The 15,780-nt window shown below is 38.9% G+C and overlaps 2 protein-coding genes across 8 annotated transcripts in view; one reads left to right on the top strand and one right to left on the bottom strand.

Annotated features, from left to right (window-relative positions):
- The window catches only part of DCDC1 (doublecortin domain containing 1), a 473,661-nt gene extending 473,050 nt beyond the window's left edge, over positions 1–611 (bottom strand). For 4 of the 5 annotated variants that reach the window (XM_070383604.1, XM_070383606.1, XM_070383608.1 and 1 more), the window contains exon 1: positions 526–611. The gene's annotated coding sequence lies outside the window, so the exon portion shown is untranslated. The remainder of the gene's footprint in view (positions 1–525) is intronic. The other variant, XM_070383607.1, reaches the window with a different exon arrangement.
- Positions 612–628: 17 nt separating this feature from the next.
- Positions 629–15,780, top strand: part of DNAJC24 (DnaJ heat shock protein family (Hsp40) member C24) — a 76,321-nt gene continuing 61,169 nt past the window's right edge. For 2 of the 3 annotated variants that reach the window (XM_070383611.1, XM_005890862.3), the window contains exons 1-2: positions 650–733; positions 1,599–1,711. In XM_070383611.1, the coding sequence (XP_070239712.1) occupies positions 1,601–1,711 (111 nt within the window). In that variant the 5' untranslated portion in view covers positions 650–733; positions 1,599–1,600. Of the gene's footprint in view, positions 734–1,567; positions 1,712–15,780 lie in introns of all 3 variants that reach the window. The other variant, XM_070383612.1, reaches the window with a different exon arrangement.

Here is a 15,780-nt window from a genome sequence, read left to right as displayed (position 1 = left end):
ATGGTAAAGAATCCGCCTGCAATATGGGAAACCTGGGTTCAGTCCCTCGGTTGGGAAGATCCCCTTGAAAAGAACATGGCAACCCACTAAAGTAAAATCTAAAAGAAATAATTAAGTTGAACATCTCTTTCAAAAAAAAAAAATTAAAAACTTTTTACTCAGCATAGGTTTTAGTTGTCTTAGTTTTGGAACGAGAACATTCCAAAGGAAGTCTAGGGAGAAGGGAGGAATCAGTTCTTGTCACCCTTCTCATCGACCTCCACCCGCTCTAATCCCAACTGTACCCCCTCCGTAGCCCCCCACCCCTCATCTCCCGTCATAGTACTGCAGTCGTCAGCCGGGAAAGGACAGGGAGCTGCAGCGGGTAGGTTATATGGAGGAAGTTTTGGGGAAGGCGGAGGAAGCTTGGAGGGGCGTGCTGAGGTACTCGCTGAGGAAGAGGAGAGAAACGACAGTCTGGGAGCCAGGACAAGAGCGAGTTAGAAAGAGGCGAAGGAAACCTTTTCCCACCGCGCCCGCACTTACTGTTGGTAAACTCCTGAGGTAGAGGCGATGGGTTACCATAGCGACCGCGTCCAGAGGGCGGAGCGGCGCTTCCGATCGGTGCCTCCGCCATTGCGGCTCGGCTGGAAACTTGACCGCGTTAGGTCAGTGACTTCCGGCGGAAGCAGAAGCCGGTTCCGAGGTTTGGCAGACAGCAAGCGAGGAGTGGGCTCTAGTGGCTCTACCGTTGGTAAGTTTGTGATCGAGCGGATCCAGGAGAGGGTACGAGTCTGTGGCTGGGCGACACAGGGCACTGTGAGTGCAGTAGATTTCCGAGTCCCAATTTTGAGGAAGCCCCGGATGTCTCGTTGAGTTCGCGGCTATGGGAAGAAGTTGCCTGGTTCTGGGGCTCCTAGCGGGTTCTCTTCGGTTCGGGAGTGTTGTCACGTCTTCCCTTGAAGAGTTTCAGGAGCTCTTTGCGAGATCTGAGCGCCTGTCCAATAACTGAGGGACTGTTGCTCTCCACCTGCCAGTGCTGACTGGCTATTTGGCGTGTTATTCTTTGAAGATAACCCGAAAGACAAGAAGTGAACTGGAGACATTAAGAGGGAATGCTCCCAAATTGATTTTAATTCCTCGTTTTGCTTTTAAAGAATATTTATTCATTTTATAAACACTTATTAATCCAGGCAAGAATATTGGAGTGGGTTGCCATTTCCTTCTCCACTAGTGTGTTTAATGAGTACCTACTCTGTGTCGCTTTTACCAAGAGATTAGCAGAAACACCTTTCTTAGAGGGCCATCCACCGCTCGGGTTCATTATCGAATTCTTTTTCTTTCTTACGCTGTTGTATAGTCATTAATTTAAGATATAAGCGTATATCATGAAACATCTAACAGATTTTTCCACACTTGTCTATATACTTAAACGTGAAATTCTTGGGGCGTTTCAAATGAAAATATTTGCTTCTTCAGGCTTGCATTATTATCATGACTTAATATTACAGAACTTAGGGAAGCTGTACCTAGTTATTTCCCAGATATACGCAAACTGTAATGAATTGTCGTCAATATTTATATTCAGCTGATCTGAAAAGGACCTCTTCTTGTTCAAGGGATGATGGCGTTTGAGCAGATACCAAAAAAGGATTGGTACAGCATTCTGGGAGCAGACCCATCTGCAAGTGTATCAGACCTAAAACAAAAGTATCAAAAACTCATTTTAATGGTAAGTCTTTTGTTTTCAATTCTTATTGCAGGGGGAAAATCAGGTTTTTTTATGTGACCAGAAATAAAGGTTTCTGTACAATGAATATATGATATCAAAGCAGGAATCAAAAGTATTAATTTGGTTAATTGAAAGTTTCTGTAATAGTGTAAAAGAAAAAAGTTGATTTGAGGTGGAATTGCATAGTGATTTGGACCATATCTGAGTAATGCTGATTCGTTTAAAATTCTAATTCTACCACTAACTAATCTTGGGAACTCGGGCAAGTTATTTTCCCCTGTATTTTCCTTGTGTTGGCTAAAGTCACGTTCCATTCTTTGTGAGCACGGACTATAGCTCGCCAGGCTCTTTTGTCCATGGAATTTTCCAGGCAAGGAATACTGGAGTGGGTTGCCATTTCCTTCTCCAGGGGATCTTCCCCACCCAGGGATCAAACCTGCATCTTCTGCATTGGCAGACAGATTCTTTACCACTGAGCAGCCTCAGGGAGTATTAAATGAAATAATCCATGTGAATTTCCTTGAAGTGTGCGACATTAGCATCCAGTAAACACTAGCTACATGTGGCTATTATGCACCTGAAACTTGGCTAGTCAAAAATGAGGTGTGCTGTAAGTATAAAACAGACATTGGGCTCTGAAGGCTTAGTACAGAAAAAGAATATAAAATAATCTATTACTTTTATGTTTATTAAATATTGAAGTGATAATGTTTTGGATATATTGGCTGTTTTGCATATTTTATACATATACAGTAAACATTCTATCAAAATTACCAGGCTTCCCTGGTGGCTCAGATGGTAAAGAATCATCCTGCAAGGCAGGAGATGTAGATTTGATACCTGGGTTGGGAAGATCCCCTGGAGAAGGGAATGGCAGTCCACTCCAGTATTCTTGCTTGGAGAATTCCATGGACAGAGGAGCCTGGCAAGCTACAGTTCATGGGGTCACGTATACCCTAAATGTATTATCAAAATTAACTTCATCCATCTGCTTTGTAAACATTGTGTATATGGCTTGCATTTATAGTTTACATTATATCTTTATTGAATAATACTGATTTAGGCTAGTTAAAGACTTGTTTTTCACTGATTTCATTCCTTTGTGAAATGGGTTGTGGTATTTATAAAGAGATAGTATCTTTCTAAACTACCATATTAATTTTTTCAGACTATATTGTGAGGTTTGTTAAGGAAATCAGTAACTATAATAATCTCCAGTTAACTCAGTTTACAAAAAGAGTAGAGGATCATTACTTTTATAATATGAGTTGTTTCCCAAGTTAGATAGATCAGTGAGATTTTGCCATAACAGTGTGAGACAGTAGATATTTCACTGTCAAGAATATATTATTATCCCTGCTCTAGGTAATAAGTTGAGCTAAATGATTTTAAGGTTTCTTTTGTCTCAGGATTTTTTTTTTAATTTATTTTAATTATTACTATCATTTTTTGTCTCAGGATTTTTAAGATTTCTGTCAGTAAAATCAAGTAGACTTTTTGGAAAAAATTTTTAGTACTGTATCATTCTTGTGCCTCAGTTAACGGAGATATGAGGCTGGAGAAGTACACTGGCTTTAGATCATGCATGGCCTTGTAAGCTATTTGGCATTTAATTTGACAAGAAGTTATTTACACTTAGTACAGTAATATCTGTCAAATGTCAAACAAAGTGAATGAACTATTCTGCATCCTCTCTGGTAATATATTCCAGAGTTCCAGTTGCTGTACATCTTCCCCAACATTTGATGCTGTTAGTCTAAATTAATCTCTTAGGAGTTTTTCAGTTTTGCCACCATTGACATTTTGGGCAGGATAATTGTTCTGTGGGGTTATCCTGTGCATTGTAAGATGGTTCACAGCATTCTAGATGCCAATAACAACTAAAAATGTCTCCTGGTTGTAAAAATTGCAAACCTCCCTATCTCACTGAGAACCACTCCACTGCACATTCTCCTGTGTTCATAGTGATATCTCACTGTGGTTTTGTATTTCTCTCATGGCTGATGGTGTTAAGCTGATTTTTAATGTGATTTTAGCCATTTGTAGAATTTTTTTTTTTTGTGAAGTCTCTTTTGAAAAAGAGACTTGATCTTATATATATATAAGTGTATGTATTTTCTCCTAGTCTGTGGCTTGCCAGCTGATTTTCCTAATGGTATTTTTCGAGGAGAAGTTTTTATTTTGGTGAACTGTAATTTATCAGATTTTTGTTTTATGATTAGTGCTTTCTGTGTCTTCTCTAGGAAGATCATGAAAATAATCTCCTATGTTTTCTTCTAGAAGATATGTAGTTTGCTTTTACTTTCGCCTGCATGCGTGCTCAGTCATGTCCGACTCTGCGACCCCATGAACTAGAGCCCACCAGGCTCCTCTGGCCATGGAATTTTCCAGGCAGGAATACTGGAGTGGGTTGCCATTTCCTATTCCAGGGGATCCTTCCGACCCAGAGATGTCTCTTGCATCTCCTACATTGGCAGGTGGATTCTTTCCTACTGTGCTGCCTGGGAATTGTGTATCCTGTGGTATACGAAGTCATGTTTTTGGTTTTCCCTCAGTAAGGATATCCAGTGTTCATCATTTGTTGAAAAGATTTTCCTCTCTCCATTGGACTGTCTTGGCAAGATGGATCTATTTTTGGACTATATTCTGTTTAATATATTTGTTTATCCTTTTGCTAATACTTTTGTCTGGATTACTATAGGTTCACAATCAGTTTTAAAGTCACATAAAGTTAAATAATCTTATTCTACTTTTAAATGTTATTTTGGTTAATTTAGATTGCTTGCGTGTACTGTCCCAGCCACCACAGAAGCCTCAGTGTTTAAATTTAGTATGGTTATTCCAGCTCCAAAAATAATTGGGAAATAACTCCATTTTCTCTCTTTTCTGAAAAACTTTGTGTAAGATTGCTATTGTTAATTATTTAAATGTTTAATATAATTTACTAGGGAATTAAACTGGGCCTGAATTTTTCTTTGTGGAAAGTTTTGCAGGTATGTGTTTATTTTTTGAGGCTATAGGGCTGTTGAGAGTTTCTTTCTATTTTCTGTTTTGTCAACATAGGTGAATTATACTTTTTCAAGAATTTGTCTATTTTGTTTAAGAAGTCTAACATCCTTCAGGACTTCCCTGGTGGCTCAGAGGGTCAAGAGTCTGCCTGCAATGCGGGAGACCCAGGTTTGATCCCTGGGTTGGGAATATCTCCTGGAGAAGGAAATGGCAACCCACTCCAAAATGTTCATACTGTTGCCTTATTAGTCCTTTATTGCTATAAATTATGTAGTTATGTTTTCCCTTTGATTCTTTATATTGGTAATTTGTGTTTTCTATTTATTTTTTCCTAATGAGGCTTACTAGAGTTTTTTCTCTTTCTTTAATCTTGTTTGCCAAGAACAAACTTTTACTTTGTGGACATTTTTATATTGTTTGTTCATTTCTCTTCACTTGATTTCTGTTTTTAATTTTATAATATCCTTTCTTCTACTTATTTGCTTTTATTTTCCTGGTTTATTAATGTAGAACCATTCATTATTGAATGTACACCTGTCTTCTTACATTCTTAACATAGTCACTTAAAGCTATAAATTTCGCTCTAAGCTAGGAAAACTGCTTTAACTGCATTCTACAAATTTCAATATGTGTATACTCAAATTATATAAAGTTTCTCCTCTAATAGTTTTCTTTGACCAATGGGCTACTAGGAAGTACATTGTTTAATTTCTAAACATTGGAAAATATTCAGAACTTTCTATTATTGACTTCTAATTTAATTCTGTTGTGATTAGATTTCATTCCTTTATATTAATTAAAACATTTTTATGGCCTAGCATATAATCTACCTTAGTTAATATTCCCATGCCCTTGAAAAAGATGTATTTGGCTTTTATTAAATCTAGTGTTCTATAAATGTCTGATAGATCAAGTTGATAGTATTCAAATACTTTATATCCTTATTGATATTTTTTTGGACGATTTTTATCAGTTTCTGAGAGAAGGACATAACATCTTCAACTGTGATTGTGGATTTGTGTTTTCCTCTATAGTTTTGTTAATTTTGTTTTATTTATTTGGGATCATTTTTATTGAGTGCATATATATGTGTGTGTGTGCATAAAGATTATGCCTTTATGAATTTGAACCTTTGATCATTGTCAATTTCCCCTCTGTATTTCTGACAGTATTCTTCCTGAAGTGTACTTTGATATTTCTGTAGCCAACACCTGTCTTATCCTTCAGTTCAGTTCAGTTCAGTCACTCAGTCAGTGTCCGACTCTTTGCAACACCATGGACTGCGGCTCACCAGACCTCCCTGTCCATCACCAGCTCCCAGAGCTCACCCAAACGCATGTCCATTGAGTCAGTGATGCTGTCCAACCACCTCATCCACGACAGAAGATGCTGTCGTCCTCTTCTCCTCCTACCTTCAATCTTTCCCAGCATCAGGGTCTTTTCCAATGAGTCAGTTCTTTGAATCAGGTGGCCAAAGTATTGGAGTTTCAGCTTCAACATCAGTCCTTCCAATGAATAGTCAGGATTGACTACCTTTAGGATGGACTGGTTGGATTTCCTTGCAGTCCAAGGGACTCTCAAGAGTCTTCTCCAACACCACAGTTCAAAAGCATCAATTCTTCTGTGCTCAACTTTCTTTATAGTCCAATTCTCACATTTGTACATGACTACTGGAAAAGCCATAGCCTTGACTAGATGGACCTTTGTTGGCAAAGTAATGTCTCTGCTTTTTAATATGCTGTCTAGGTTGGTCGTCACTTTTCTTCCAAGGAACAAGCGTCTTTTAATTACATGGCTGCAGTCACCGTCTGCAGTGATTTTGGAGCTCCAAAGGGTAAAGTCTCTCACTATTTCCATTGTTCCCCATCTATTTGCCATGAAGTGATGAGACTGGATGCCATGATCTGTTTCCTGAATGTTGAGTTTTAAGCCAACTTTTTCACTCTCCTCTTTCACTTTAACAAGAGGCTCTTCAGTTCTTCGTTTTCTGCCATAATGGTTGTGTCATCTACATATCTGAGGTTATTGATATTTCTTCCAGGAATCTTAACTTCCAGCTTGTGCTTCATATAGCCCAGCATTTCTCATAATATGCTCTGCATATAAGTTAAATAAGCAGGATGACAATATGCAGCCTTGATATACTTCTTTCCCAACTTGGAACCAGTCTGTTGTTCCACGTCCAGTTCTAACTGTTGCTTCTTGACCTACATACAGATTTCTCAGGAGGCAGGTCAGGTGGTCTGGTAGTCCCATCTCTTTAAGAATTTTCCACAGTTTATTGTGATCCACACAGTCAAAGGCTTTGGCATAGTCAATAAAGCAGAAGTAGATGTTTTTTCTAGAACTCTCTTGCTTTTTTAATGATCCAACAGATGTTGGCAATATGATCTCTGGTTCCTCTTGCCTTTCCTAAATCCAGGTTGAACATCTCGAAGTTCATGATTCACGTAGTGTTGAAGCCTGGCTTGGAGAATTTTGAGCATGTTTTTGCTAGTGTATGAGATGAATGCAATTCTGTGGTACTTTGAACATTCTTTGGCATTCTCCTTCTTTGGGATTGGAATGAAAACTGACCTTTTCAGTCCTGTGGCCACTGCTGAGTTTTCCAAATTTGCTGACATACTGAGTGCAGCACTTTGACAGCATCATCTTTTAGGATTTGAAATAGCTCAGTTGGAATTCCATCACCTCCACTAGCTTTGTTTGTAGTGATCCTTCCTAAGGCCCACTTGACTTTGCATTCCAGGATGTCTGGCTCTAGGTGAGTGATCACTACTGCTGTTGCTGCTAAGTCGTTTCTGTTGTGTCCAACTCTGTGTGATCCCATAGACGGCAGCCCACCAGGCTCCCCTGTCCCTGGGATTCTCCAGGCAAGAATACTGGAGTGGGTTGCCATTGCCTTCTCAATGCATGAAAGTGAAAAGTGAAAATGAAGTCTCTCAGTTGTGTCCAACTCTTAGTGACCCCATGGATTGCAGCTTACCAGTCTCTTCCATCCATGGTATTCTCCAGGCAATAATACTAGAGTGGGGTGCCATTCCCTTTTCCAGGTGAGTGATCACACCATCATGATTATCTGGGTCATGAAGATCTTTTTTGTATAGTTCTTCTGTGTGTTCTTGCCACCTTTTCTTAATATCTTCTGCTTCTGTTAGGTCCATACCATTTCTGTCCTTTATTATGCCCATCTTTGCATGAAATGTTCCCTTGGTGTCTCTAATTTTCTTGAAGAGATCTCTAGTCTTTCCCATTTCATTGTTTTTTCTCTATTTCTTTGCGTTGATCACTGAAGAAGGCTTTCTTATCTCTCCTTGCTATTCTTTGGAACTCTTCTTTCAAATGGATATATCTATCCTTTTCTCCTTTGCCTTTTGCATCTTTTCTTTTCTCTGCTATTTGTAAGGCCTCCTCAGACAACTGTTTTGCCTTTTTGCATTCCTTTTTCTTGGGGATGGTCTTGAACACTGCCTCCTGTACAATGTCATGAACCTCTGTCCATAGTTCTTCAGGCGTTGTGTCTATCAGATCTAATCCCTTGAATCTATTTGTTACTTCCATTGTATAATCATAAGGGATTTGATTTAGGTCATACCTGAATGGTCTAGTGATTTTCCCTACTTTCTTCAATTTAAGTCTGAATTTGGCAATAAAGAGTTCATGATCTGAGTCACAGTCAGCCCCTGGTCTTATTTTTGCTGACCGTAGAGCTTCTTCATCTTCAACTGCAAAGAATATAATCAGTCTCGTTTCAGTATTGACCATCTGGTGATGTCCATGTGTAGAGTCATTTCTTGTGTTGTTGGAAGAGAGTGTTTGCTATGACCAGTGTGTTCTCTTGGCAAAACTCTGTTAACCTTTGACCTGTTTCATTCTGTAGTCCAAGGCCAAATTTGCCTGTTACTCCAGGTAACTCTTGACTTTCTACTTCTGCATTCCAGTCCCCTATAATAAAAAGGACATCTTTTTTGGGTGTTAGTTCTAGAAGGTCTTATAGGTCTTCATAGAACCGTTCAACTTCAGCTTCTTCAGTGTTACTGGTTGGGGCATAGACTTGGATTACTGTAATATTGAATGGTTTGCCTTAGAAATAAACAGAGATCATTCTGTTGTTTTTGAGATTGCATCCAAGTACTGCATTTAGAACTCCTTTGTTGACTATGATGGCTACTCCATTTCTTCTGATGGATTCTTGTCCACAGTAGTAGATACAATGGTCATCTGAGTTAAATTCACCCATTCCAGTCCATTTTAGTTCACTGATTTCTAGAATGTCGACATTCACTCTTGCCATCTCCTGTTACCACTTCCAGCTTACCTTGATTCATGGACCTCACATTCCAGGTTCCTATACAATATTGCTCTTTACAGCATCGGACCTTGTTTCTATCACCAGTCACATCCACAACTGGGTATTGTTTTTGCTTTGGCTCCATCCCTTCATTCTTTCTGGAGTTATTTCTCCACTGATCTCCAGTAGCATATTGGGCACCTACCGAGTAATGGCTTCCAGGACTGTCCTCTGCGCTTTCCCTTTGGTTGCTTTCAAAATTTTTTCTTTATCTTGTGATTTTAGTGGTTTCTCTGGCATTTGCCTAAAATGTGATTACTTTGCATTTATCCTATGTAGGGTTAACTGAGCTTCTTGGATTTTTGATTGCTATCTTTCTTTAGTTTGTTTTGGAATGTTTTCAGCAATTATGTCTTCACTTTTTTTTTTTTTTTTCATTCTTTCTTCTCTATTTGGGATTCTGATTACATATAAGATTGTACTGCAGGTATTGGTTGCTCTATTCTTTTTTCCAGTAGTTTTTTTTTTTTCCAATTTTTATTTCAGTTTGCATAATTTCTGTGAACCTGTCTTCAAGTTCACTGGTTTTATTTTCCCTTCTGCTTTGTCCATCTCCTAATAAATTCATTACAAAAATTATTTCTCTTTATTATATAATTTTTATATCTAGCATTTATCCTGGCTCTTTTTATATAGCTTTCATCTTTCTTTCATCTTTTCCTTTCTAGTGTTGTGTACCACTTCCAGTAGTTCCTCTAAATACAGTCTTTTTAAAGTCCCTGTCTGATAATTCTAACATCTGGGTCTAACATCTGTCTCTGAGTCTGGTTCTGAAATTGCACAACTCAGATGGGAGTTGAACCCATGGACTGGGCCTTGAATCTACTGTCTTTTAATTGAAATTGCACACCAGGTCTCAGGACTTAATGAAGCTCAGGTTCTTTATGTTTCAGTACAGAAGGAATTCAGCGATAGGCAAAGTGATAGGTAAGAGGTAGATTTATTGAGAGAGGTACACACTCCATAGACAGAGTGTGGTCCATCTCAGCTGACAAGAGGCCCTGGGAGATACACATTCCATAAGACAGAATGCGGTCCATCTCAAAAGATGAGAGCAACCCAGAAATGCGGTATGGTGAGTTTTATGGGCTGAGTAATTTCATAGGCTAGTAAGTGGGAGGATTATTCCAGCTATTTTCAGTACGGGCTGGTATTCAGGAATTGGGCCACCACCTACTTTTTTGGCTTTTTATGCTTGGCCTTGGAACTGTCATGGCACAGTTGGGTATGTCATATAGCTTGTTAATATATTATAATAAATGTGTAATGAGGCTCAGGGTCTATTGGAAGTCAAATCTTTTCCATCTGGGGCCTAATCAGTTCTAACCATTTTTTGTGGTATCCTCAAGAGCTATGTCCTTCTTTCAAAGGTTATGCCCTGCTCCCTTCCCTTCTATTTCAGTTCTGTATGCTTTCTTCATGATGGAGCAAATTCTCTTGCTTCTTTGCATGTCTTATAATTTTTTTTGAATGCCAAAATTGTTTGTAAATGAAAAGCAGAGATTGAATTAAGGAATCTATTCTCAGGGATGGGCATGTGCCTTCTTTGTAAGGCGACATGTATAGCAGTCTGAGTCACTCTAGTCTGTAATTGAGCTGAGTTTTTTTGCTTGCTATTGCTTTCGTGTTTTATTTCACCTTGGGCATCAGGTGGTTTGAGCAGGATCAGAACTGCCCCTGTAGCAGAACTTGGGATCTGAATCCCACTAGGATTTGTCTCAGCTCCCCTGCCCTGTCCTTGAACTTCATATTAGGAATGTCTGTCTCTGTCTTCCTGTTCCTTTCCTGAGTTGGGGATGACTGCTACCTGGTGCTCACTGTGAAATCTAGCTTCCTTCCAGGGATTCTCCACTGCTTCAGTCCTGCCTTCTGACTTGAGTAAGCCGCTTGTGCTTGTGCCTTGTGGGTGACTCTTGGCAAAGGCCTGTCGGGTGGAGTTAGTGAATGGGTGCAGACTCTGTTGTGTCTGGGGTACCAAGGATTGTTGTGCCAGTCTGTGTCTGGTCCTTAAAATTAAAGTTCATTTTCTTCTTATCTGTGTCAGTATTGATTTTCCTGCTTCTGCTGCCAAAAGTCAAAACAGTGATGGCTTTTTTTCCCTCTCTTCTAGGGTCTTTTCATTTGGATTTTGGTTCGTTGGGTTTCTTTGAGTTTCTTTGAGTCATCAGCTCTCTATTTTTGTTTAATTTAATTAATTAATTGATTGACTGTGATAGGTCTTTGTTGCCACTTGGGCTTTTCTCTAGTTGCAGCAAGTGGGGGCCACTCTCTAGTTGCGGTGCACGTGCTTCTCATTGCAGTATCTTCTCTTGTTGCTGAGCAGGGGCTCTAGGGCGCGGGCTTCAGTACTTATGCCACATGGAAGGGCTTTGTTGCTCTGCGTCTTGTGAGCCCTCCCAGACCAGGGATCAAACCTGTGTCTCCTGCTCTGGCAGGCGGATTCTTTACCACTCAACTTCCTGTTTAAAGCAATGGTTGAATTTCTAGAATCTGGCTTATTCTCCTGCGTTATTCCTTTCTGCATTATAATATGCCATTATTTCTCCCATCTTTGAAAATACCCTTTCTCCGAACGCATATCTGCCATCTCTTGCCCCAACTCTTTTGTTCTTTGCAGCAAAAACTGTTTCAAAAATTTGCCTCTGCTTCCTTTCTCCAATTTCTCCCTTCCTGTTATCTCTTAAACCTGCTACAGCTCGGCCTTGTTCCTGCCACGGCTCTCTCCCTAGTCCACTGTGCCCTTCCCTGCCTCACCCAGTGAACTCTTACTCATTGGCTCAGACGGTAAAAACTCTGCCTGCAATGCAGGAGACCTGGGTTTGATTCCTGGGTCGGGAAGATCCCTTGGACAAGAGAGTGTCCACCCACTCCAGTATTCCTGCCTGGAGAATTCCATGGACAGAGAAACCTGGCGGGCTATAATCCATGGGTTGCAAAGTCAGACATGACTGCGTGACTAATACTTTCTCCCCCCTCCCCTTTTTTTTTTTCCCATGTACTGTTTTATACTAATTTATACTTCATACTTTAAATCTTATCTTGTGTTATCCTCTCAGCAGTCCCATAAGGTAGGTAATACTATCTTTATATTTGCAGCTGAGCAAACCAATTCTTAGTTATAATCAAGTGATTTGCCTGAAACACACAATTAGTAAGGTGTAAAATCTAGGCTTGATCACATATCCTCTGCCCCTCAAGACTCTCCCATTATATCAGACTTCTCATAATTGCCATCCAAAAGGGTTTACAGTTGTTCAGAGGCATAATTTTCAGTTTTCTGAATTTCAGTGGAAGGCCTATTCATGTACAGTTAATGAAGTAGTACAGAGGTCAGGCATAATTACTATTCTCTGTTTTAATTTTGAAGGGATCTAGATTATATATGGTGTATGGAGATAAAACTTATTTTTCTTATTCTGTTTGTCTAAGTTTAGAATTTCTAATAGAGTTGAGAAGGAGAAAATTATAAGGGAAAATCATACTACTTACCATGCTTATCAGTTTTTTTTCAAAAACACTTTTAAAGTTCATAATCTTGCTTTCTAATTTGAATTACCATGTATTTTCTTAAGTCTGTTTTTCAGCAATGTCACCAAACAGTTGGAGAATAAAATTACATTTGACAAATACTATTCTGTATCTAATTTTGTAAAAAGGCGCATTTATTACATGCACTTTTCCAAGTTCAGAAGACTTTGAATTTAACACCTCCTACATAATTAGTTGTTGGGATAAAATATTGCTAAATCGCAGGCTGCTAAGTTTACAATACATGTTGATTTAGTAAATACTGTTTCCTTATTTTAGTTTTTGTAAACGTAGTACTTACTCAAGGTCCTGATTCTGAAAAATTCTTATTAACTAATTGTGATCTTTTAGAATGCATAAAAGATACATATAAAGCACAGAATTAGCTTGAAAGACATTTATTTCATATACCATTAAGTCTATTGCCTAATAAATTACTGTATAAAAATAAAGGTAATTGAATCAGCATTTCCCAGCAGCTTTTTTTTTTTTTTGGTGGTGGGGACGGAGCTGTGCTAGGTCTTCACTGTGGTACACAGACTTAGTTGCCTGGTGTCATGTGGGACCTTAGTTCCCTGACCAGGAATTGAACCCACGTCCCCTGCATTGGAAGGCAGATTTTAACCATTAAACCACCAGGGAAGTCCTCCAGCAGTGTTTTATTAATAGGGACTTTGTGTGTGCTCAGTAGCTCAGTTGTGTCCAATTCATTGTGACCCCATGCACTGTATGGAATTTTCCAGGGAAGAATACTGGAGTGGGTTACCATTTCCTTCTGCAGGGGATCTTACCAACCCAGGGCTCGAACTCACTTCTCTTGCGTCTCCTGCATTGACAGGTGGATTCTTAACCATTGGCTACCTGGGAAGCTGGTAGGAACTTAATAAAAGTAAACTGCTCTTCTTTTTTCCTTATGAATCAAATTTTAAACTATTTTTCTAGTTTTTTTTTTAGGTAAGTTGAATGATAATTCATTGCTTTGTGATGGTCTAGGGTCAAGAATGATTAGTTATGTTATCCCGTGTGTTTTACAGTTATGCATGTGAAAATTGCTGTTTACTGAGGAAAAAGCTTCCCCCCAAAACCTTTGTCACAGTGAAAATTGGGGGCCTTTTCCTGTTGATGCTGATAATATTACAGGATGCCTTTCAACTGCAAAGGAATTATTATGTTGGAAAATTATATGCTGCTGTTGCAATATGTTCCATAATCTTAAAGAAAATGCATGTAATTTGAGGCAAAAGTGTGCAGGTTGCTGTTGATCTTAAGGTTAGAAGGGTATAAAATGCCTTTGACAGTTACATGGGCATTCAGAGATTCTCTTGATTTTAAGTGATTATATATGTAGATTACCATTAAGCTTCTTATGTAATACACTTTAACATATTGAAAAAGAAAGTAGAAAAGGGTTCCTGAGCTATAGGGGAGAAAATTACCAATCAGAAAAGAAGGGAGATAAGAACAATTCTTTAAATAGGTCTTTCGACTATACTACAAAGTGATCATAATTATTGAAAAGGTATTTAGGCAATATGAGAAATTTTCTGAAAACATCTGGCAGTGTTGTGAGTAAAAATCAAAAGAGTATAACTTGTAGTGAACATTAATGATTTATGTTGATGTGGTTAACTGTTTAGCTGTCCTCTGGGTGTCATACAGGGTGCAGGGTATTTAACAGTAATTACTTCGGTATGAACTGTTCTCTTCCATGATAAGACAATGACATTTTAGGTGAACATTAAGTAATAACATTAACTAATACACATTACTGTGTATCAGACACTGTTCTAATCACTTGATGTCCATTTATTTAACTCTGTAGAGCAAGAAATCATTATTATCCCTGGAAAATGAGGCTCAAAAATTAAGTAACACTTTGGTTGGTGACAGGAAATTGACACAGTCTATATATACTTTGAAAACTAGGTAAATAAGAAAGCTAAGAGTTACCTTTTCAAAGTTTTCCTTATCTTTCTATTGCATATATACAGCAATAATAGATTGTATTTTTAGAGAAAAGGCAGCATTTATGTTACACATGCAGAAGAGAGAAGGGTTAACTATGTGGACTCTGCAGATGAGGTAATTTCCTGGGTTTGAATTCTGACTCTACCACATATTAGTTCTGTGACTCTGAGCCAGCTCTATAATTTAGGAACTTGTTTCCTTATCTGCAAAATAGGTACGAATCATTATTTATTCATAAATATTAAATACCCATGTGGATGTGAGAGTTGGACCATAAAGAAGGCTGAGCACCGAAAAATTGATGCTTTCAAATTGTGGTGCTGGAGAAGACCCTTGAGTCTCCCTAGGACTACAAGGAGATCAAACCAGTCAATCAGAAAAGAAATCAACCTTGAATATCCATTGGAAGGATTGATACTGAAGCTGAAGCTCCAATGTTTTAGCCACTAGATGCAAAAAGCTGACTCATTGAAAAAGCCCCTGATGTTGGGAAAGATTGAAGACAGAAGAATAACGGGGCTGCAAAGGATTAAGTGGTTAGATAGCATCACTGACTCAATGGGCATGAATATGAGCAAACACCAGGAGATTGTAGAGAACAGAGGAGCCTGGCATTCTGCAGTTCATGGAGTCGCAAAGAGTTGGACCGGACTTAATGACTAAACAACAACAACAACTATATGCCAACTCTGTTCTAGGCATTTAGTAACTAAATATCAATTTCATAGGGTAGTTATAAAGATTTAAATCAGTAATAAACCTAAAGCATCTAAAATAATGCTTGTTGTTCAGTTCCTCAGTCATGTCTGACTCTGCGACCCTATGGATTGCAGCATGCTACGCCCTCCTGTCCTTCACCATCTCCCAGAGCATGCTCAGACTCATGTCCACTGAGTCAGTGATGCCATCCAGCCATCTCATCCTCTGTCATCCCCTTCTCCTCCTGCTTTTAGTCTTTCCCAGCATAAGGGTCTTTTCTAATGAGTCAGCTCTTCTTATCAGGTGGCCAAAGTATTGGAGCTTCAGCTTCCAAATCAGTACTCTTAAAGAATATTTAGAATTGATTTCCATTAGGATTGAATGGTTTGATCTCCTTGCAGTCCAAGGGACTCTCAAGAGTCTTCTACAACGCCACAATTCAAAAGCATCAGTGCTTTGGTGCTCAGCCTTCTCTAGGGTCCAACTCTCACATCCATACATCACTACTGAAAAA

The sequence above is a fragment of the Bos mutus genome, chromosome 15 (assembly GCF_027580195.1).
Source record: "Bos mutus isolate GX-2022 chromosome 15, NWIPB_WYAK_1.1, whole genome shotgun sequence".
Classification (NCBI taxonomy): domain Eukaryota; kingdom Metazoa; phylum Chordata; class Mammalia; order Artiodactyla; family Bovidae; genus Bos; species Bos mutus.
This window is presented reverse-complemented; position numbering and strand designations above follow the sequence as displayed.